Source organism: Anopheles ziemanni, chromosome X (assembly GCF_943734765.1).
Source record: "Anopheles ziemanni chromosome X, idAnoZiCoDA_A2_x.2, whole genome shotgun sequence".
In the NCBI taxonomy this organism is placed as follows: Eukaryota; Metazoa; Arthropoda; class Insecta; order Diptera; family Culicidae; genus Anopheles; species Anopheles ziemanni.
This window is the reverse complement of record NC_080707.1, coordinates 472,796-496,546: the sequence shown is the minus strand read 5'-3', so window position 1 is coordinate 496,546 and position 23,751 is coordinate 472,796. Positions and strand designations below refer to the sequence as shown.

At 48.2% G+C, this 23,751-nt stretch overlaps 1 protein-coding gene across 1 annotated transcript; it reads left to right on the top strand.

The window, feature by feature from the left end:
• The first annotated feature begins 654 nt into the window (after window positions 1-654).
• On the top strand, window positions 655-14,562 carry LOC131290408 (hornerin). The gene is made up of 6 exons (XM_058319562.1): window positions 655-738; window positions 3,784-3,963; window positions 4,030-4,200; window positions 6,177-6,525; window positions 10,297-10,497; window positions 13,904-14,562. Exons 1-6 carry the CDS (start codon window positions 655-657, stop codon window positions 14,560-14,562), a joined length of 1,644 nt encoding a protein of 547 aa, XP_058175545.1.
• The last annotated feature ends 9,189 nt before the right edge of the window (window positions 14,563-23,751 follow it).

The following is a 23,751-nucleotide window of genomic DNA, read 5'->3' as shown; positions in this document are numbered from 1 at the left end:
CGACTAATAACGCGGCGAAACGCAGGCAGATGGTAGGAAGTAGCAGCGAAACTGCAACAGGAAAATATAGGCAAAACACAAACATAAAAAACCGAAGAAGGAAAATATCAATAGCATAAAACAAAACAAAAAAGACACAAAAACCGGAGACGAAAGTCGACCTTCGGCGCGCGCGGCCTGGTAGTAATAAAATAATATCCAATAAGAGTCGTCTTCGGCGACGTCTACGTGGTCTTCTCACAAGCAGGCGAGAGAGGGAGGGGGTAAGGGGGTGGGGGGTGATTACAGTCCGAGAGTTGATTTCACTTTTCGCACCATGGAGACTTGTTTTCGGGGCGATGTTTTACTGGAGCATAAATACATAATGACATTATCAAAATCGACTACGCTTTTCGGCTCGGTCGCGAATGTCAAGAATGGTGGTGAAGCATATAAAAACCAACAAAAAAGGAAAAAAAGCAAGAAAACTTCCATCCATCGTACTTCCAAAGTGGCACAGCGACTGGGAACTAGCGGGAAAGAGAGGAAACGATAGCGAGGGTGAAATGGGCGCGGAAGAAAGAATGAAACTCTCGTGCCCCGTTTGTGGGCCGAAAAATCGAAGCCCGAAAAAACAACAGGAATACCCGCAGAAGGAAAAACAGCCAGCAATAAATGTCCTGTCCGGTCGGTAATTGCCTCTCGGGTTCGATTCGTCCTCCAGGCCTTGGTGGCGCGCAGGCGGAGGTGTGGGTGGAGGTACAAATTTATTGGACAATATTAGCTGTTTGGACCAATAAAAATACAATATTGGCTCCGTTTTTCGCTCGTGCCTGCCTTTGGTTTTGGAGCTCCTTTTGAACAGGGACACGGGGAAAGGACACCGTTTCATCCTCACAACACTCACACACACAAGTTGCAACCGTGGACGCTGTGGACCGTGGTTGCAGTTGTGTTGTAGCATAAAGCGCCAATCGACATTTTTCCGTCAGCAGAAAGAAGCCAAATGAATATCCGTCTGCCGCACAAAGGATACTTCTTGTTGGGCCGTCAGACACACACACACACACACACATTCACGCCGAGCATTGCATCCCGGAGCAATAGTTAACACACAAAAAAATCAATCACTTGCATACCGATTGCTTCAGGATATTTCCCACACCTGCTCAAACGGGCCCGGCGTGCGGATCTTATCGCTCACCAACCGAAAAACCGTACCGAGCATTGGTACGGGATCTGCATAAGATGCAAACGGTAAAGCAATTTTCGTCACGTACGCTTCCGTAATCGATTTCTGGTTTCGAGCACTTACGGGCACCGGGCTCGGTAGCATATGCCAAATGCCAATGCACCCGGAAGTGATCGGGGGCCGGGAGAAAAAAAAATGGTCCCAAATGACGATCGGTAAGTGGCCGCCGCCCCCCAAAGGCAAGGCGGGGAAACTGAAGCAGCATTCTTGCACGAACCGTACCTCATCCTCTAGCGACCTGTTTGTACTGGGCTTCCCATAGAAGAAATAGAAAGGAATTTTGAGCCATTCGAAAAAATATCCTTTTCCGTACTCAGGAGGAAAAAAGCGATTTCCAAATGGTGAACGTGCAATGACAGTTGCATACATTTAGGCGCGTTTTGAATGTTTATATGCTGCTACTTAAAATAATTTTTGTACTATTCGTCCTGGTGATTGGCAGCGTCTATATGTATTGATTAAGTTTAAAAAGGTATGTTGTAACCTGTTGCAGCCTTCCTACTGGATTTTGATGATTATAATTGTCGTTCAATTATTCCTATACCCTGAGGCTTTTCTACATAACCAGACAGACAACAAACTGTTCAACCTACACACACTTGATTCGTTTCCATCCTCATGCTCTCATCCCCATCGCAGACGGTTCAATGAACAGCAAATTAGTATAAATCACGTCCAGCTTGCGTTGCAACGCATCGCCGTGTGGGCGACCTCATGGCACGATAGCTGGTGGTGTGTTTGTCTTCCGGGCAGCCTTGGGCGCAATCGGTTACCGAGGCGCAGCTTGCCTGGCATTTGTAACGAACCATTAGGTAGCGGCAGCATGCCCAACGGTTACTTGAGTTTCGTGCTGTCCCTAATTGAATTGTGATATCTGAAACTGGTTGCTATTTGCCGTTCCCAGGTAAATCAACAGAAAAGACAGACAATAATAAGTACGATAGAAACAGAAAAAATATATAATCAAAACAGAACCAACGCCACCGGGCATAATGAAGGCCTCGAGCGGACCAGGCTGCCCAGAACGGAAACGCTTTTTAATGATGTTTAGTCGACCACGTCGTCCTGGTCGTGCGGCTGTGTGGACGGCGTCCCCAAAGTGCGCTCATGAATCAAAATTAAAATACCTTCAAAGCCGAAACTGTGAGGTAGCAACAGGTCCCGCTCCGGTATTACCGAAAAAATAACCTACCCAGGGTAATTTGTCAACTAGTTACCGGAGCTCAACAGGTAGCAGCCATTTTAGGGAAATAGTCCTTCAGAGCATTCAATTAATTCCTCCGATGGAAGGCGACGGTTTAGGGGAAGGGGTGTAGATGGTAATGTAATGATAGTTACTGCAGTTCAAAAATTATAAACCCAACCGTGTGGTGGCAGCGTACCGAGGAATTTAATTACATCTCGAGAGCCATCGAAAGTTGCTCCTTTTGGGGTGGCGCATTTGATTTTGCCGGCGAAACATCTGGGAAGCTGGTGGCCGAGAGAGTGGGAAACCATCCGGAGGTTTACCGCTAGTACTCAAAGGCTCAACTGCAAGTTTACCAACTGTACCCATCTACCCGGCGGCTACCCAGCGCAGCCATCGTTCAACGATGTCCTCTGTTTCGAGTGTAGCCACTTTCCTTTCCCGGTGCATATTTCTCCCACATTTTCTAGGCAATCCCGCAACCGATACTTGAGGGCTCGGTGACCTGGATTCTGCACCGCCGAGCCCGCGCGTGGTTTCCCAGCAAGCGCGGCAATCGAAATAATTAAATTTCAATTTAACTTTGAGAACTCGGCACTTGGGGGGCATCCGGGCCACCTTTTGCGGTGCAAACAAAAGGGCATCCGACCCGACAAGCTGACAAACTTTGATTGTGCTGTCAAACGTGTGTAAAGACCGGCTACCAATCACCATACACCGTGGAAAGCGTCGAACAACCGATACGCCACGCGGTGTATGGGTGTGTGCGTTTGTGGGAAGTACAAACAATGTACAATGTCGCCAACTTCTCAGGTTGCTGCTTACGGTGAAAGATCATTAACGCGTTGTCTCTACGGAAAAAGCCACCGGTTATCATACAGTGGCAATTTGCTTGAAACCATCTCGGAAAACTTGGACGCCTGCCATCTCGGTGACGCGAGCGACAATCACTTGCTTCGTGCGATGATGAGCGTGGAACTGATTGAGCTGCTGATAACACGACTGTGGGAAGCATTGCAGCTGTGGCAAGGGGTCACTAGGGTTCGAGGGATCTATGTCGAGGGATCTATGTCGAGGGAAACTTTTTCCCTTCATTATGCTGGCAATTGAAAGCTACTTGTCAGATGATTTTCTACAGTGGGCAAGGAGTTTTGGCCTTCGTGTGAGCACACTAGCCTTAAAACCTGGAAAACAAATCTATTATGAATGTCATTCCGGGAACGGTGTAGAGAGAAAGATACATACCAACCGTCGAATTTGATCGTTTCCAGCGAGGCGGACCAAGCGTTGTTCCTGCTGGGCGCAATCAGAGAAAGAACAACAGTGGAAGGATTAATAAACGGAATGTGTGTTTTGCTCGCTTCAGGTTACCGTGCTGTTCGTCACCGTGCTGCTGCCCCTCGCGGCCTACGCCAAACCGTCCACATCGCTCGATCCGACGGATCTGGCCGACGTGGATCTACTCTCGGAGGACGTCTCCCGCATCAAGCGCTCCGGACTCGGTTCCGGCAGTGGCTCGTTCGATCTGCTATCCGGGCTGAAAAAGGTACGAGTGTAGCGGCCACCGCCGAGTTGACCGTCATTTGTTATCGTTTTGTTTTCCCTTTTGCAGACAATCCTGTCCGGGATTGGGTCGGCGTCCGCGTCGCTCGTTGCCGGCAGCAGCAGCTCATCGCTTTCGTCCGGCTCCGGCCACGGCAGCAGCGGAGGCAGCGGCGGTTCCAGCTACGGACACTCGGCGTCGTCGTCATCGTCGTCGGGCCATTCGTACGAGAAGCCACATGTAAGTGCGAGCCGCATACACGGTCAACTGTCACCAGCAGCATTCGGGCAGCGGGCAGGAAGCCCAGCCGGACTGCCACGCACAGTAAATAATGTGTCCACGACCGTTTTCCACCTGAGCGAGGCACACAATTTCAATTATTATTACAAACACCCGCCAGCGGTCTGTTAGCACACAAACACACACACACACACACATACACTCGATTGTTTGCATGCGGGTGGAAAAACGTCGGTGTGGCCGGCAGGTATCGATGTTTTTCGCAACATGTTCCGTTCGGCTCGCTGGAGCGCAATGTTCGCTCGTGTTGGATGGCAAGGGTTGGGTTTGCTTAACCGGGACTCGCGAGCGTTTGTTTGCGCTGTGGTTGTTTTAAATAAATTACGATTATCATTATCAACATTGTGGAGCGCGCTCCGCCGCTCCGGCCGGGCCGTCCGGGAGAGGAGTCGCTTAAAAATTGACCACCTAATAGCACGCGTGCATGGGTTTTCCGTGTGGCGATCTGCCAGAAAACCGATAAATACATTTCGCCCGGGACACCGTTGACCACGAGGCGTTTCCAAGCCACCACCGGATTGCTGCTTGTTGCGCGCGGAGTGAAATTTATGATCAATAAAAATCCCAATTCCCAGCCCCTCCCCAATTCTCCCCACCCCCCCAAACGGCAACGCGTGTGTAAAGGGGCTTTGGTGGAGATCGTTTATTTCCGTGTTCGAACGGGAGCTACACGGGAGAGATGTTTCGTGGTCGTCAATAAAGCACATCCTTTAAAGCTCCACCGCCCACCGATTCAGTGTTTGCGCTGCCGGTAGGATAATGGTGGTGGCGCGTTTTCCTTCACACAAGAATTGTACCACGATGGGCAAAAATAGCAACACCATTGATTCTTTTGATTAAGCCCACCGGGTCCGATCCGGTTCGTTCAATCATTGACGGCGATTTATTCATTCATCTGACGTGATCGACAGTAGAGTCATTTACGCTTTGTCGCCGGATGGGCGCTTTCCACATCCACAGTTTCCCGTGGCTTTCCCGAATCCATGTCTAATTGAACCATCCCAATGTTTTTTGATGTTTCGATCCCCTTGAGTCGGCAACGTCTCGCTGCCTTTCATCCATTGCTTGGATACCGATACGCATTCGGCGCGTCATAAAGCGCTACGGCGTGGAAGCGAGAAACAAAACAAAAGAATTATAATTTTCCTTTCCATCATCGGTGCCCGAACCACCCCCGTCCGCAGCGAGTGTTTCTAGTTTGCCAATAATCCAGCGGTTCCCCCTTGCCTGTCGTCGTATAGCGCAACTTTTCCCGTCGTTCGGATGGCTAATACGAATAAATACATCATTTTCACGGCGAGATGCCGCCCCCGGCACGGAGGAGGGGGGGGGGGGGATGGGGGAAGGCAGGAAGGAATGGAAGGACGACTTTTGCATACCAAACCGAAAATTGCTTCGCGGAAACCGCGGGCCCCAGACTGGCAGAGCTTCTTGGAAATCATTCAATTGGAGGTGATTTCCATTCCCGGGAGTTTGGAAAATTGTTCCTATTTTTTTTTTTTGACGTGTCTTGTTTTTCCGTCGGTTCCTAATTTGCTTCACTTTTATCGCGCACCGTTCGCCAGCCAGTTGTGTGTCCGGCAGGATTTTACTTTCATTTGTATTTTGTTTTTGTTTTTGGTTCTTCGGCGTTGCCTTCGAAGAAAACATGGGCAGGTGCGCATTGTAATTTAGCGAGTTTTTCCTTTTTCGGAAGCTTCTACCTAGCGTTTGGTATGCACGGCAACGGTGCTGCGTGGTTTTTTGGGTGAGAGGGGGCGTGTTTCTACCGTCTGCTTTAAATTTGAACGTGGGAGCTGTGCGTGGGCTGATCGGTTAATGCCGCGTGCGCCGAAAGGTATGCAATGTGGCCGAGCACACAAAAAAATCCTGTTGCTAATCAGATTCGCGTTTTTTTCTCTTCCGTTCCGTTCCAGGAGGACACACACTTCGACGGCTGGTCGCTGAAGAAATCGATCCTGAACACGCTATTCCAGGCGGTCAAAGCCATCACCGGCGGCGTGACGGCCATCAAGGGCCAGCTGATCAAGGGTTCCGGCTATCTGGTGAGCGGCGCCGGCAAGCTGATCGCGTCCGGCGGCGACGCCGTGACGGGCGTCGGCAAGAAGATTGCCCTGTCGGCGCACCTCATCCCGCCGAAGCAGGCCTCGCACCCGTTCGCCAAGCTGAGCGGCCTACTGTCGTCCTCCTCGTCCGGTCTCTCCTCCGGCTCGTCCTCGTCCTCGTCCTCGTCCGGCCATCACCACGGCGACGCGTCCGGCGAAAGTAAGTCCCGCTCGGAATCGCTTTCGCTTTCACAATCGATTACCCGTCGTCGACTGAGGGCTCGTTCCAGCTTCAATTGTTTACCAAACACCTTCACCCTTTCCGTTCCCCCCTCACAGGGCCCTTAGTTCTATTTCTGGGACCGCCGTAGTTCTCCAGCCTGCGTTTTCCTTCCGAAGAGTGGGGAGGGGCACGGTCAATCCACCCGTAGCTTCTCTTCTTTCGAGTCAATACCCAGGTGGCTTAAGTTATCCTTGAGACCGTTCATCCATCCGTTCGAAAGCCATCCTTGGTCCGCCTGGTTTGTGTTGATTCTGCGAATCACTCCAACCGGAACCGTTCGCTGTTCAATCACAGCCGTGATCGAGAGCTTCAAGGCAGCTCGAGAAAGAAAGATTTTACATTCCACCCGTCTGACCCACACGTGGATGAATCGCGAGCCTCATCTTGCTTTTTTTTGCCAGCACACAGAGATGTGAGTTTAACCTCACTTACTTGCGCCATTGGTTTCCTGGGCTTGATTAATGAATTTATTGTTTTACTGCTGCGTCTCGGTAAGAAGTGCCTCGACGAAGGATTTATTCCGTCCTCCGCCTCCGGAACTCGGTCGACTGTCGACGAGCGTTTTGACAATCCACCCTCACTTGCTCCACCCAGGATTGGCATCGTGCTGGAATAGCCCAAAGCTAAAGCGTGTGAAATCACATTAATGTCAAACAGCAGCATCTAGGCGTTCGTTTTTGTTGCCTTTTTACTTATTCCCATCCTCGTATGTTCTCGTTCGACATGTGAGGAAATTATTTCAATTTCCGTGCGCGAGAACTTCTCGACGGATGAAATTTATGATGCGAACAGAGAACAGCGTGGGTTTTTTTTTAACTGCGCCGTTACTCCGGCCGGCCTCTCGATAAACGACTCCGTGCGTCGAGGATGAAGGGCCCACGGTCAGGCCCATGGGAAAGAGTGCGTGCAGACTCTCGCATACAAAGCCCACGGGCTGCTTAATGGTGGAAAACACGAAAAACGCAATCCCTTTGAGCGCAAAATGCTGCCTGCGGAATCAATCGGGATGCGTGTGTCAGGGAAGTGTATGTGCGAGCTCGCTTCAATGAGTAACGTTGACGAGAGTGGTAGTTCGATTCGTTCCAAGCGTCGGCAGTGATCTGCCAAACTTGTGCCTATATAACAGCAAAACAAAGCCGTTACCATGCCATTTTTGTGACCGCCCACTCTTCCCCATCCTCCCTTGGAGGCTTGTTATGGTTTTCGGCAAATAAGCAACTATTGTTGCGCCAGGAAATGGTGAGCGCTCGAGACAAATTAGAAAACCACCGTACCGAATCATTCCGGGAAGCGTGTTAATGAGTCGTAACGCGTTCGCCATTCTTCATAAACAAGGGCGTGTGTGTGTGTGTGTGTGCCGGTTATGTATGGTGTACACAGACTGTCCTTTACCCCAGCCATTTTCCGCCCGAGCAGATCGAGCGGTTTGCGGAGCAGTTTTCCAAATCTAGCCCCCGGGCGGAAATGAAAACAAAGACTGCCACAAGGCCTCGGGCTAATAGAGCGAGTTCCGGGCGTGAAGACGATCCACCGTCGCTGTTGGAGCGTAAGGCGATTGTTTCCGAGGACCAAATAGGACACCATCAAATGTCTTTCAAACTAAATCTCCAACAAATTTTTCAGCTATTCTCAAAAGTGCAAGTGAATAGAAATCGGTCTTTCGTGGAAAGTTCTACCACGAATACACACCCTGCCACCCTGCTTGAGGCTTCAGTAAACTAGCATCAAAGCATCGTAATCTTCTAACTTTTAATGAGTTCACATCAATCGCCAGAAGCAAACTGCAATGAAATGTGAAACTAAACAGTGAAGTCTTTTTTCGAAGAACATCAACTGTACAGATCATTTCCTCGAGGAGAATTTGTATGCTGGTATTTGAAAACGCACAAATAATTATTAATCAGCCATTCGTGGTGATTAGTTTTCGACAGTGCATTTCAATTCAATCACTTTATTCAATCATTTATGAAAACGCTCTCTCAAATAATCAGTTTGTAGCGAATGGTGTCAATGTTATTATTTACGGAATATTTACGGAACATTGAATTCACAACAAACATACAAATGACTACCGTCAAGTACGTTTCTAAAAAAATCAATACATTAAATCGAAAATTAAGCCTTTAAGATAAATTAGGTGGTGTGTTTCCTTTATTGGAATTTCGCCATCCGAGGATGGTCGGAAGCGGAAAAGCGCAATAATAAAAGAAACCTCAAGCAAATTTTCCTCAAACTCGTTTCCCTGTCCCACCTGCGCCGGGCCAGCAAAAGTCATAAAGCAAAGTGAAAAAGAACCCGAACCCGGAAGCAGTTTCCCACCGGAAACGAGATAATTCGATCCTTCGCATTCAGAACCAAAAACCCCGGGAGGGAAAAAGGGATGGAGAGTGAGAGGGGGGGGAGGTGTGCTAGTAGAAAAATATCTTGCGTGTGACGCCCGGAAGCTGAAGCTTGCGAAATGATGTTCATTCATGATGGCGAACCATTTGGCCGAGCGCTAAGCGCAAACAAGAGGAAAAATACACACAAAAAAGGGACCCGAAGCGAACCCAACGAAAGCAGGAAAAGGATACCGACCGGTACTACACTACTAGCCGGCAAAACGCCGGGAATGTTTCGACTTATGTTTGTTTTCCTGACTTCTGTTTGCCGTTGCTTTTACCGTTCCTCGAGCTGTGATTTGTTATCCTCCGCACGAGAATGGGACGCGAGTGTGTGGAAAACTCCCCGACAAGGATGTGCAATATCTTCACCGACAGGGAAGGACGGGGGGCGCCGAGAGGCTTCAGACTTTTAAGGGAGGGAACGATGGAGGAGTTTCTTAGTTTTGTTTCGTTTTTCCCTGCGTTCTTGCTTGCAATTTGTTGCTCACACAAATTTCCACGCCGATTCAAACGCCGAAAGAAAAACGAGCAATATCGTCTAGGAAAAGTGTACGTGTATGTGTGTCTTTTCTTCTTCTGTTAATCTGATAGGAATGCCACGTAGAAGGGACAAAAAAATAGGACCATGTAAAGGATTTCGAAACACGAGTTTTGGGTAACGGAAAAGCGGGCTTCGTTTGAAAAGAAATTTCGATTAGTTTTTGGCACCGCACGTAAATCGTCCCGCTTTCGGGGGTGTCCGAAAACTCATCGATGACGATCGTTTCCGCTGGTCTCCTCTCCCCCCCCCCCCCCCCCTCCAACCTGTCCATTCCTTCCTTTCGGTTTGACATTGTGTTTCCTTTTTCTTTTCTTCCTTCCACTCAATTTGTTTCTTTTCGGCAAAAGGACTCTCGTGGGTAATAATTTAGATCGTTGGACGGCGAGAGTCGTGAAGGGTTGAAGGCAGGGGCTGCCTGAGGGGCTATCGCCTGGTGGCTTGAGCCTCAGCCGATAAGGAAGAAAGGTTGATTGGTTTTCAGGCGAGAAAAGCGCCGGGAAAATTCGCACCGATTGATGGAAGGAGCGGGATTTTTCGTTTTTCAGAGATGATGAGTCCGAAACCGAGGATACGAAATTGATAGTATGGTGGTTGTGACAAAAGATGGAATAGTTTTGGATCGCTTCCACTTACTGCTCCCTTTCCCCTCGTTACGTTTTGCACCACCCCACGCTCCCCAGCACAGAGACGGGATGCGATGTGAAGGATACCGTCTTCCCATTTTCCGATCGCTTTGTGGTTTCAAAACTCTAATTTTATGTGTATGTGTGTTTGAACCCCCAGGCTTCACTAGCTACGAAGGGCCGACCAGCTACGGCCACGACTCGTCGCACAGCGCCCTGAGCGGCCCGTCCGGCCCCTCCTACATTCCGCCCGCGAAAGGTTCCTCCCACAAGGCGCCCTCGGTGAACTCGTACGGAGCGGACCTGGACAGCCACCAGCACGGCTACGTTTCCTCCGGCAAGTACGGCCACTTGTCCGACGGTAAGTACTCTTGAGTGGCGCCATTTAAAACAAAAAGGCGATAAATTAACGGCGGAAGGGGAAAAATAAAGGCAAAACAATATCCTGCCACCAGCCGCCATATTTGGTTTAATTAAATACGAACCATTAGCAGCGAGTAATGCTGTTACATTGACCGACCCCTTTCACCGACCTCCCAACATATGGTAACAACTACCCACACTTGCATACCAGACCAGTATGAGTACGATGGATATCGCAATGAGTTCGATGATGCTGACGAAATTTACAAAAAAACAGACTCTTTGAAAAGCGACAATTGGATTCAATGAGTTGAATCGCTCCCATTCCTACCCTCACTCCCACATGCCATATTTAGGTCAGAAAAGAACGTCCTTCTCCCGACCACACCACCCCGTTGAGGTGGGAAAATCAAATTATTCTCGTATTGGTGCCAATAGTCCGGGGGGGTTGTATAATATCATTCAGTTTCCTCGTCCCCTTTTTGCACCCACTTGGGTTTCCAAGAGAACAACACATACACACATTGGGGGCTTGAGCTTTTATCACACTCCGACGTGTTTAAATGCATTCCGGACGGGGCAATAAATAAGACAATTGCATGCCCCTCCCCCCTTTTCTACTTGCGGCACCCGCAATCTCTTCACGGATTGACATGCCGTTTCAAACCGATTGCATCTCTTCGGTTTTTTTTGTTTTTAATTTTAAAAACGAACGTCATTTTCCAGTCTTCCCCGTCTGTCAGTCGCAGATAAATTCCTGACGTTGAGATTCATGCAACGGAAGGATTTACTGCAGTTTCGAAACAAACGGAAGTGTTTTATTTGTCTGCGAAAGATTGAGTTATTTCGATATAACAATAAGCATTTGATTTTCTATTACACGCAATGCGGGAAATGCATATTTTGTCAAATCAGGATAAAATCAGGATATTAGAAGATTTAAACTCGCTGAGCGTATCTTATACCAAATGTGTTCACTTTGGTAGTTTTCACCCAATTTCAGCTTGTGGAATATAATTTTTGAATTTTGAATTGCCTTTCAAAACTGGGCTTGATAAAACTATGCACCCAGGAAAAATGAAGAAGGGAAAAGAGCGTTGTACTTCTAATGTTTCACCCTGAAACTATCAGGATGTATTTTCCAAACCACGTATCCTAGGACAATTGACCAGCTTGATTCTGGTAAAATTTTCCGTTTGTCGGAACGGAAAGAACAGGATAATAAGCTGTAATTGCACGGCATTGCAGCATCGGTGAAAGAAAAGGACTCTCAATTACGGTTTGGGATTTAAATAACACGTGTTCAGGTTTGCACAATAATCCTCGGACAGAAAGGAGTCGTATATGCAGTCACAGCACGCACGGCGTGGTGCAATGAAATGAAATTCCTTCCGATACGAACAACGTGGCACAATCTAGGCGTTAATATACCGAAAGCCACAGAATAGGGTTTTCCGCAGCACACGCTTTTCCCGGACTGCCACGAATGTGTGTCCACCACCGCTGTGGGCACAGTGTCATCGTGCTCGTGTGTGTGTGTGTGAGTGTATGTTGGCAAGGGGAAAGCACTCGCATGGATCATTCCGGTCGGGGCGAAACAATTTCAATTCAATAAAAGTCAATATTGGTCACATTATGGGGCGCGGTTTTGGGGTCCATCATATTGACCCGCATGACCGTTTGTGAGTGTGTGTGTGTGTGTCTCCCGCTCCGATGGATACAGAAGGCTGCGGAAAGCCATTGGCGATGCTTTGCGGGATGTAAATGTACACCCGCGAGCCGAGTGCAGTCTCATTCAGGTTCCCCTTGTGTCGGTAATCAGTTTTCAACTGAACTTTGATCGACCGTCGCTTGATGGCGGGGGGGAAAATGCTCGGGAACGAAAACGAAGAGAGGTGGTGTTAAGGTAAAGTCTCGGTGGCAGGCCCGGTGGGTAAACGAGTCAACCAGTCGGTGCCCTGCTGCGTATCAGCATCCCTGCTGTGTCGCTGGTGTTGTGTTGTTGAGCCACATCCGAGCCACTAATAACCACCGCGTGAAGTTTCGCTCATTTTCCGGGCGGTTTTCTGCGGCACCCTCTTCCTCTGGGCATGCCAAACATTAATTTAACCTATTGAACAGCGATGCACGGGTGGCGTGCAGTTGACCGCGTCTGTTATTAGATTCGCATCACCAGCGAAGCTTAAAGTGGACACAATTAGATTGAAAAGCAACATTTACATGCTTGGTAGACCTACCGGCGCTCATCACCGATAGAACCGCCAGTTTATTAGATTCGCTATTCCCTTTAGACCAGGCCGAAGCTTACTGTATTTGGTTGTCCATGCAGCTGTAATGAGTTTGGTTTGCTCGCACCGCACAAAGGCTGTGTGTTGTAAAATGCTTATATAAAATGTGCGCACACTGAGGCGATTTGTAAAGCCAAACAAATGGGCGTCTGAAAAACTTTGCAACCGGAGACGCCAACCGCCGCGCAAAGTTCCCAACAGAGCAGAATTGTTGTGAAAAACAAACGCAACAAATCCTTAGAACATTTTCTTTTCCTCATGGCGTCTCTTTTGGCGACGAGAGGGGGACGGGAGGGGGCAGTGACGAAAAATCCATCCGTGTAACACGTAACCCTAAACGAGTGTCAGGTTGCGCCGTCCGTCGGTGACACGTGCGCCCACAGGTTCGGGTTATTTCTTCGGCCCAAGCAAAGGTCAGGAATCCTGAGGACTGCTTCTCCGGTGAGGATAAAAGAGAAAGTAATGCACGCCACTCCAGGGACGCCACACAAGCGAGTAGCGGTTGTGAACATCAGAAACTGGGCGTACTGGTAGGCGCACTGTGTCACCCTTTGCACGTTACGCCGACGGATGGAATGGATGGGTTTTTTCCATGGGGATGGGGGCAAAGTTCTGCGGGTGAACTATTTTCGGGCGCTCGGACGCTGGGAAAACTCGGTAGCCAATGCGGTGAAGTCGCAGCAGTAGCAGCAGCGGAGGATATAAACAATCAAAGGCGATGGAAACAACTTTCGAGCGGAAAAGTTTACTGCCAGCAAAAGCAAGTACCGCGTATCGTAAAAGGCGATACGTTATGAGACTAATGCCGGTAGCACGTGGAACACACACATACACCCCGGGCATGTGCACTATCATAGGGTATGGCCGCCACAGGGTCGAGAAGGAAAAGGGGCAGAAGGATCTAGGTTTGTTGTTTGTCGTCTGACCACTACGATACGTCAACGTGAGAACTCTTAGCGATCAAAAGGTTTGGTTTCGAAAAAAACGAAGCAAATCAACAGGTGGTCCGGAAAATGAAACTGGATCCGTTGGCTGACACTCAGAGTTTTTGTGAACCCTACCCCCTCCCCCCAACTCCTTTCTTCTTCCGTGTGGTTTGACTGTTCCGTTTTCTAGCTCCCGGCCACTACCCGACCGGCTACTCGGCGAAGGGCCACGGGAACGTGGTGGAGGCGTCGGACGTACTGCGGCAGATCCTGAACCAGAAGATCCCGCACCAGACGCACCCGAAGAAGGTGATCGCCCAGTACGAGATCCCGTCCGACTCGAACCCGCCGCCCTTCAAGCCGATGAAGCACGGGTACCTGCCACCGTCATTGTACGGCGTCCCCGTCGGACCGATCGACTCCGTGACGCACTCGCACTCGATCACGACCTCGTTCGGCGCTGCCCACGAGGAGCCGTCGCTGCCGAGCTCGTACGACATCTACCGCTCGATGTCGGTCAAGCACGGTGGCTCGCGGCCCCACGACGACTCGCTGCCGAGTCCGCGCTCGAGGGCTCCGGGCTCGGTCTCGTACGAACTGCTCCCTCCCAAGGCGGGGGGCTCCTCGCACGAGATCGTGCACGAGCAGCAGCTGCACGATCTCACCCGGCATCTGGGCAACGGGATCGAGGTGCAGAAGTCACTGGCCTATGAGATTGCTGATCCGTCCGCGACGAGACTTCACCAGAAGCGACGCTCGGATGACCCGCAGCCACAGACGAACTCCACGACGACCACGACCACCAACGACAGGGACAGCCGATCACTGGCGAACAGCACGACGACGTAGACGGGATGATGCTCCATGGCCTGTACAGTGTGTGTGTGTGTGCCAACCTGACGAAACCAACAAACCACCGACCCTTTCTAAACGGACTCGGACGACCATTTGCGGCATTTTGCGTACTGCATTACGTGTAGTTTACTGCGTCTAGCAATATCTCCAACCTCAAAAAAGACCTAGCAGACAGAACGAACTCGAGAGAGGTATAGTGTGTATTCGCGTGCCAGCTAGCGCATGCCTTCCACAGGCAGGCGTTTGAGCGTCGATAACCAAGGTAAACCGACTGGACAACACCCTACTCATACATTCACTGTTCGAGGAGTCCAAAATCTTCTGTGCTATATTTTGCACATAACTCTAACTCGTAGCCTACAAATTGCGATCTCCTGGATCCGAGGCGTATTCCTGGAGATCCTTACTTTCAGAAGTTTCCGGAGTTAACCCCAGCACTCACTTTCGATTAGTTCTTCCACACTCAAATGACTACAACACTCCATCCGTGCAGCGAGGTATGCTTGAGAGCGTACTCAGCAACAAATCTCATTCTGTACAATATTCATATGACGCATGACGCACTTCCTGAGCTTCATCTCTGCTAGACTCTGTTGTCTGCCAGCTCTAGTCTGGCCGCTCTAATGCTTGTCACTAACTTTCTGATCCCACTTTTGCTTACCATTTCCTTGCCAGTTTCGAATTTTACAATACTAAAACAAATTGTATCGTATTCCTCTTCCAGATTCCGACTACAGTAAGATCGTCGTTGGCTAAGCAGCATAATCCCCAAGCAGAGCGTCGTAATGGACGACGATGCTAATGTGCTCCCCAGCATTTGTGACTACAATCCCAGCAGATCTTTCCCAACCCCGCTGAATCTCCGCAATAGTGCTCAAACCGTCAATACTCACCCTCTACCAGCGTCACACATCTTCCTTGCAAACACGACCTTCGTGGGTAATTGCTAACTTTGCTACCATAACGATTTCAAAACACTACCCTCAAGCCGTCCATTTGCTCAACCTGTCGCCATGCGCCACGAGATAAGCGATCTGTGATGGCAGCTTCACTCTCTGGCATGGCTTAGTGATGTAAGATTATTTCATAAATACCCCTAGGTGTAAGACAAACTATCGGCTAGTAGTAGTTCAATCGGTAAGAGGGTCTGAGGGCTACGGCTTTAGACTGCCGTAAGCCCGTGTACTTGTATTTGTATTTATTCTGCGTTTGGCGGAAACGATGTAGCAAACAACGTAAAAGAAAGGATCGAACGAATAAGGTATTCCAATAATATGTAATCACATGAAAACGATGAACCGAAGATGTTTCATGAGCCAACTATTTGAATGAATGACAAAAAAAAAACACGGAAAGAACATAGCATTAACGACACTACCACATCGTAAGGGTAAGTTCCGCATAACGAGCTGGCGCTTAAACTGCCAGCATTTATAGCATGTCCTGCAAGGATAACAAGACTCTTGTCATCGCTAACGAATTTCTCTTTGTGCGTCCTGGATGAAACGTAAAAACATCGCAAAAACATCGACTGATGGTGTCGTAAGGACACAGAATTTTTTGCCGCTAGAGAGAAGTGCTTGAAAAAGATGGTCAGGAGAGATACCGTAGCGTTCCGCAAAGAAGGAGTCCAAGGAAATATTTCTATGAGTTGGTTAAGCAGGGTTGAGAAAATTGTAGGAACTTTTACTACCATTGGAAATCGTCGTTTGGTTGCACAAATTGAAGTATAACAACACACCCCATTCAAGGGGGTTGACCATTTCTCGTTGCGTATTTCATTTGTAAACAAACTTAACATATTTTCAACAATCATTTAATGTTGATCGGTTGATTGACGATGTGCTTTGACATTCTTTTCGAATCTTTTCGTCCTGGAGGAGCTTTGAAAATAGGAAGTTGTTTTAACAATTTCTTAAGCTCCATTTACCAAAAGTTCATTCGATTTTGCTTTGAGAAGCTCTTACTTGAAAGTCTCTCATATCCTTGCTGAAGCTTCCAGTTTGTAAAGTTTCCGCTTCAATCCTCAAGGGCAAATGGTAATGGTAAAAGAAACTTTAACAAGAGCTTTAGTTATTTCAAGTAAATCACACATTTCAAATACAGCTAAAGGGTACACAGAAACGCGATCTTTAATTATCGGTAGAGGAATCTTGTAGCATCCGCTTTTGAAGGGTTTGTAAGAAAAAAATATATTGAACCCTTAGTGGACAGAACAAAACAAGAACAGAAAAAACCAACAAATTCATAGCACTGGATTACACCAGTAATACAAGCATTACTCCAAAAGCATTCCTTAGTTTCTGGCACTGAATGCTTATTGTGCTTGAAAGCATCCTTAATTTGTGAAAAAGCGCAGCTCTAGGAGTGAGCTTAGGCTTGTTAGCAGCTTCATGCGCCACGCGGCGAGCTTTGCTGCCTGTCAAAGTAGTTGGAAGAGCTTAGTTATCGCTTGAAAGTCACTAAACATGTGGCGCTTATGTGCTTTCCAATGGACCTGTCAATAAAGCTGAAAAGGAAAAACGTACACACAATTACAATTCGTTGCACATCTAACGGATCATTCCGCTGTTTGAACGTCCCACGATAGTATCTTGATAGCTGCTAAAATATGTCGGTAAGCGGGGAGCCTCCTGTCCTTATCTCTGGCGCCCCGTGCCCGACTGAACAAATCCCAAGTTCGGGTTAGTGCGTTAAGGTGAAAATTAGTTTACGTGCCGCGTGACAAAGCCCACCGCCAGTGCCGAATTCCGACATCAGCAGAGTACTCAAGTGCTTACGGCTAGGACGAGGCTTTACCGTACGTGCCTTGCCGGCAGGAAGTGAAAAAGAGGGATACTCTCTGTGTGTATCCGGGGAATGTCGCGTACGTGACGCACCGTGATCGTGATGGGTCAGAGGGCAACCAACTCGCATAGGTTTTGTGTCTTTTCGGGCCCTTGTAGACGTGATAAAAATCTTCACATTCCCCGCGTAGGATGAGAAGGTGCTGCTTGACTTTTTCACATTTAGATTTCACCCGCACCAAGCTTGTAGAGTGGATGTGGACCAAACACACTGAAAGAAGAGTGCTTTAATAAATATGTTCGTAAAATTTTTAGAACTTTTGTGTCCCCTTTGTTGATTGGGTTTACCTGGGTTTGCGCTCAAGAACGGTGTAAACTGGAACAAATTTTTAAATAATGTTATGTCAACGAGGGGAAAGGGATGGGGGTTCAACTAAATGGATTTGCTTGTAATGCATGAATAACCAATTAATATAATCCTTACTAAAAGCTATTACACGCGTCGTATCAGATTAAATTGAACTTCATTAGGACAGTCCGGCTAATGGTATGGATACATCTCTCCAAATGCACACAGCCACATACTTAGAAACCCATGCTCTAGCATCTCTACAAGCGTATCTCATGAAGGATACAAACCCAATGGCGTTAAAAAACCGATTCCTGCTGCATTCCCTGCCAATCCGCTTCGGTTTCCTTGCGGCCGGTTTAAACTACCAGGACAACTACTCACACACCGTAACCAGATCGCTGTATCGTCCCTCCGGTCCTAAGCTCCGTTGCCTTCTACTACCCCCTTCATCCCCCGAAAAACCATACATGCATCCCCGAAGTACTCCAATCTCCGCACGCTCCGACCGATATTATAACGATTATGGAGCGAGGCCCCGTTAAGTCCTTCTAAATCAATTAATGGATGATGGTGCCTTGTCGCCCGTGCGTTCCACTCCCGCAGGGCGCAATGGAGCTCGAAGGAAGACAACGAATCGCATCAGAGCATGTAAGCAGCAGATGAGCATGAGGTAAGCGAGCGTTCGGACATATCTGTGTTCACCGAGTGAAGAGCGAGAAAAAGAGAGCAACAATTTAATGGAGGTTGGTAATGAATAATCTGAAGGAAGACAGGGGTTTGTTGTACATGAGGACGGACTATACATATACGTTACGAAATGCGACAGGTTTCATCAGCCTTAAGGCAGGCAGGCGTGAAAACGAAGACGAGCATAACGACAGAACCGAAGAAGGTTGATAATGAAACTGTCATATTTTCTGTATTCCAGAATCGGTTCAAATTCGAATATTTGTAGCAAAGTCTGAATGACTTTTCAAGTCTTTTTGGTAAATCAATAGTTAAGACTGAAATTCTCACTAGCTTAGTACATTGCATAGATACAGGTCGTCGATAATTTAAGCAAGCTAATTAAACAAAAATTATACAAATTTTAACTCAGAACAGCATAGTACATATAAGATCTATCAACACGTTAACGAACACATTCCATAACTTCGTATGTTTATAAGAGTTGCATTGTTCTGCTAAAACCATACCAGTATATCCTTTTTCCTACATTCGCTTACTTGGTTTCGTTTTCCCTTGGCACATTGTTTTCGTTTTCTTTTTTTGGTCGCATTTTTTTCCCACCCAAGCGATAATGGCATTTGAATTTGCGCATTTTGCACGTTTCACCCTCGCAACGAAGGCGATGCTTTAATATGGAAGGTTTTTTCCCACCGTCCCCCTACCCTCGATCAACCCGGGGGTTTTCCACCGCCCGTACTCCCGGGACGCTAGGAGCTGGCGATGTCCCAGATTGGTCGCCTCGGGTTAGATTTGCGGTTTGTATGATTTGGGTTTTCAGTGTGCGTTTTTTTTTTCAAAATTTTTTCTCATTGTTCATCTTCTTTGGGTTGGTTGAAGAAGGCTTCTTCGTAGATAACGACCTGCGAAAGGACGACGATGGCATGAACACACGAAACCGCAAGCTCGTTCTGTCGTGTCAGTGCGTGTGTGTACATGTGTGAGTGTTTCAGGCATTACCTTAATTACGTATACATATATATTACGTATATACCTATATCGGAAGGCGTATCGGCGGGAGAGGGTCGGGTGAGTTTAGAGGTTCGGTAATCGAAGGACCTTGAAGAGGTGTCCCTGCCGGTTCCCGAGGACACAATTTTTCCCACTGACGTCAGAGTGCTTGCTGGGTAACTTTTGTTTTTTGTTTCCAGACCGGAAGCTTATTTTCCCAGCACGTTTTCCCGCAACCACGACGGCCGGTTCGATTTTTTCGCACACGCCAAAGTAAGCCTGTTCTACGCTTCCTTTCCTGGGCCCCGCAAGAGTTCGCTTCTCGGGATTCAACAATGTCACTACTTGACTCAACCGGGGCTCCGAACAATCGATACGCACTGTTGGGTTCGTGCGACACGACGGAGCTTAAGTGGAAAAGTGAAAAGTAGCAAAACACGGACAACTCTCTTCAACTTTCACACACGCACAGCTGTGTTTCGGTAGTCTCCCTATTTGCACACGTGCGATCCTTCCCGTGCTTCTTTGCGTGGGAAAACAAGGAAAAACCTCGGCTGCGGCTGGGACCGCCAACAGGACGACTCCTGGTGCGATGATGATCCTTTAAAGGATAATGCGGAGAACCACCCGTAAAGCTACGCTACCTAGCTTTTCCCGCTTTGTTTCCGTCCGTTTGGTTTTGATCTTATTCGCTCGTTAAAATGTGCGTGTATGCGTGTGCTTATCAAAAAATATCAATCATAAAAGTTCAACCGCATGCGTTCGGGCCACGTCCTTGTGGAAAATCGGGACGCGAGGAAAACAATTGCAGGGTGCGCAAAGAAGGGGAGGATGAACGGTAAGAAGACGAAATAGCACTCACTGGCAATAGCAGCATTTCCAACCCAGGATAGCTCATTCTTTAACTTGCTCTTAGTGCTTTTCTCAGGTTGTTGCTTTCTTTTGCGTCGCCCCAGCATATTGTTGCTTAGCTTTACTTGCCCTTCTCTGTTTTTCAATGATTTTTTTGTTTTGCTTTTAATTTCGAACAATTTTCACTCCGGTGCGCCCTGCTGGAAAAGGGAAAGGTGTAAAATGGCACCAGTATCTCACTGGTGGGCGCCGCACAGTGGGCCCGCTCGTTGGACATTTGGCTGGGAAGGAAACATCAAAATCACATACGAAAAATAAATTATATGTTGTGAAAATGTTGAACATTGATCGCGCTTTCGAATACCCACGCCAGGAAAAACATTAAATCCATTTTGGTCATCAAAGCAATATTAAAGCTAAATAAATCAACAACAAGCAATATGAAAGCATTAAGAAACCGTTTGGAATGCAAGAGGTGAGCAAATAAATTGTAAGAATTTTCCAACAAGAGTTCTCGCACTTCCAGTTTACCCTCAAGCAGCACGGAACGAGTCCCACTGTGCATCCCCGGACGGACGGACGCGTAGGCAATAAATAATCGTCGGATCGGTGGAAAACCTGGTGGTGTGCCTGAAACGTAGGGCCGCCCGCAGTCTGAGCTCTTAACACGCACCATACGCTTTTTGGTGAGCATTTTCCCGACCGGACCCGCGGACGAGGGTAGCATCAAGTGCTGGGCGTGGCGGGGGAGGAGGTAAATTAACGATGCAACTTTTTCGGGATGCTTTTGTTTTCGGTGAGGCTGCCACAACGGCGTTCGTTCATCTTCTCGGTTTATTGTCCAACCGCCAACGTTTTTGGGGTGAGCGATATTTTTGGGATCTTTATTACTTCCCACAGCATCCCTCTGGCCCCCTCCTCTTCACGCACAAACATACACACATACACACAAACAGCAAACTTTCACATCTTTGGCGATAATTAGAAAATGTGTCTACGCTGTACCGAACACAGAAAACAGCACAACGAACAGGCTACAAAAGGTAATGTGTATCGCAAGGCTCCGCTTAGGCCCTGCTTCTTCTTCTTCTTCGTGGCGAATAAGGGCATCCATCCTATCGGATGCTTCCCGCCGGAAAAGCTCCCGATCCTCACCTGTTTTGTGTCGGAAAATTCCAAGACTCCGAGCGGCTCCGGGCCTAATGGAAACGTTTTACAAAAATGGCCGGTCGGCATCAAAAACAAAGCAACTCCTGGGTGTATTTAAACCAGTGAGCAAGAGCAGCGAGATGGACGGAGGGAAAACCGGGCAAAAAGAGTGCGGGAGAGAAAAGGATCGAAAAACAGTTTGACACCTGTCCGTGCGAGGTGTTTTTTTTTTGCTTGTTTTGGAAATACGTTTTCGGAAAGCCAACGATTTGTTTACGCAGCTAGCGGTACTTGTGCCCATGTTGCGAGTGTGTCCTTGGGAAATAAGAAAAAGAAACAAGCTATGATTAAACTTCCACAGTCCTCCAGCCCCCCCCCCCCCCCCCCACCTTTCCTCACTCCCTCTCTTTCTCTCTCTTCCGCTCGCTCGTCTTTTCATTCTCTCTGACGGTGCCATTCCAAGTTGGGCTGACAATGGATTCCTTCGTCGGCTTTGGACGACTCCTGTCCTGGCCTAGCTGATATATGGCAGTCGCTTAAGGGTTCAGCACCGCAACAACCCACTCTGCCACCCCTCCCCTCCTCTTCACTTCATCGACATAGCTCCAACCCAACGCCCATTCGGTTTAGAAAGGATGTCCTTGAAGAACTGGTTTCCTGCCGCATGCCGACGCGTGATGCCAACGCGATTAACTTGTCCCCGCATACCGATTGTACACATACACACACACATACACATACCTGTATGCAGAGACGGGCCTAATCGATCCATATAAAATGCAGCGAAGCGCAAACAGCCCCGGTCACCTGATTTTAATTTGCTTTCCCAAGCCCAAGCGTGGAAACGCTCCCCGTTCGGGGTGTTTTTGTTTTCTGGGAAACGGCCATTTTTGTCCTTCAAAAGTCATCCTCGGCGTCCACGTCTTTACCCATGTGGTGGCAACCATCCAAACGAACCGAATGTAGGGACCACAGTTGCTCGCAAAGAGGATTGCTTTTTTTTGCCAACGCTACCGAATGCACATCTGAGTGATAAATGAATGGCCGAGGTAATACTGTGAAGTGTGACAAAGATACACACCCACATGGACGAAAAGGAGCATCATCGATTTTTTCGCTTTAGCTGGTTGTGGTTGAAAGCGCACTTTAATTTCTTCTTGCTTGTGTATGTTTCGAAATCTTTACGTGTTATTTTAAGTTTATTGTTCACTTGTTCTGCTTGTTTTTATATTTTATATTACTTCCAATAGTTTTCCCCAATTCATCCATCTTGGACGGATGTTCAGTTTCATTGTGGCTTTATTACTAATCAAAATTCCTCTGTTATAGCCGACCACCTTGAAGTCAAATTAAACTCGATCGCTTTTGTGAAATGACTCACGCATTCCACAACCAGAAAATAAAAAGCCAATATCCGATCCGAGCACCCACTAGACGCTTAGTTATCTAGTGTGTGACATAAATTTCAAGCTAATCACATTTATTGCTGCGCGTTGGGAAGTGAATTTGAAAAAAAAAAACATTTAAAATGTGGCCTTTAATATTCCTTTCACCAGGCTAGGCGTGGTTTTCGGTGTGTACAACGACCGTTTCCAAGGCCTTGCTCGTTTATTTGCTAATCTGGTGTGGAGATCGGTTTGAAAATTCTCTCCACTATCCCGAGGATGGGTGTTTTACGGTTTGCCATTAGTGCCCACAGGTTGGTGACATTTTCGGGCGTTGTAAACCGTTGCCCGCTAAGCGATGTTTAGCGTTAGTTTTTCGAAACATTTTTGCTGTCGTTCTGTTTTGTTCAACCCGGTGTGCGTTGTTGTTTTTAACGTCGCGCTAAAGGCGTTTAAACTCTTGCGTCAACTTTAAGCCCGGGTTCCTAGGAAAGCACATTACTTCCCCGTGTCGTAGCGACCGGCTCACCTTCGCCTCACTTCCCTTTTGGGGCCGGAGCTAGGCCGGTTGATCTAGATCCAACCGACCGCCCATTTCCACCCCTGGCCGTCGATCAACCCCAGGCGAGCATGCTGCACGGTTGCAAGGGCCGCGACCCTCGTGCGTCTCAAGAAGTACTACGCCGCACTCTCCCGGACCGTGCTCCGGTTTCCGCACACGCTTTCCGGGTTTGGCTGCGCGGAACCGGTTTTGTTTTGCGAACCGTTTCGTTTACCCGCTCGAAACCCGCCCCCTTCACAACTGAAGCGTACGACCTTGCCGTGGCGACTGAGCCCCCGTCCTTCCCCCGTTTCCAGTGTTCACGTGGGGGTGGTGGGGTGGGGGCATAAACGGGTGGGCAAAAGTGAGCCGCAAGCCGGGTCCGTCGAGGAAGGAAACATTTTATGCAAAGAATGATCCCAGAATCGATCGAAGCGCTGC

What these genes read in the sequence shown, in the direction of transcription:
- LOC131290408 (XM_058319562.1), top strand. Translation starts at nt 655, where the DNA reads ATGTCCTGTCCGGTCGGTAATTGCCTCTCGGGTTCGATTCGTCCTCCA. An exon ending in TGCTATCCGGGCTGAAAAAG is followed by an intron (nt 3,964 to 4,029) that starts GTACGAGTGTAG and finishes TCCCTTTTGCAG; the next exon opens with ACAATCCTGTCCGGGATTGG. An exon ending in ATTCGTACGAGAAGCCACAT is followed by an intron (nt 4,201 to 6,176) that starts GTAAGTGCGAGC and finishes GTTCCGTTCCAG; the next exon opens with GAGGACACACACTTCGACGG.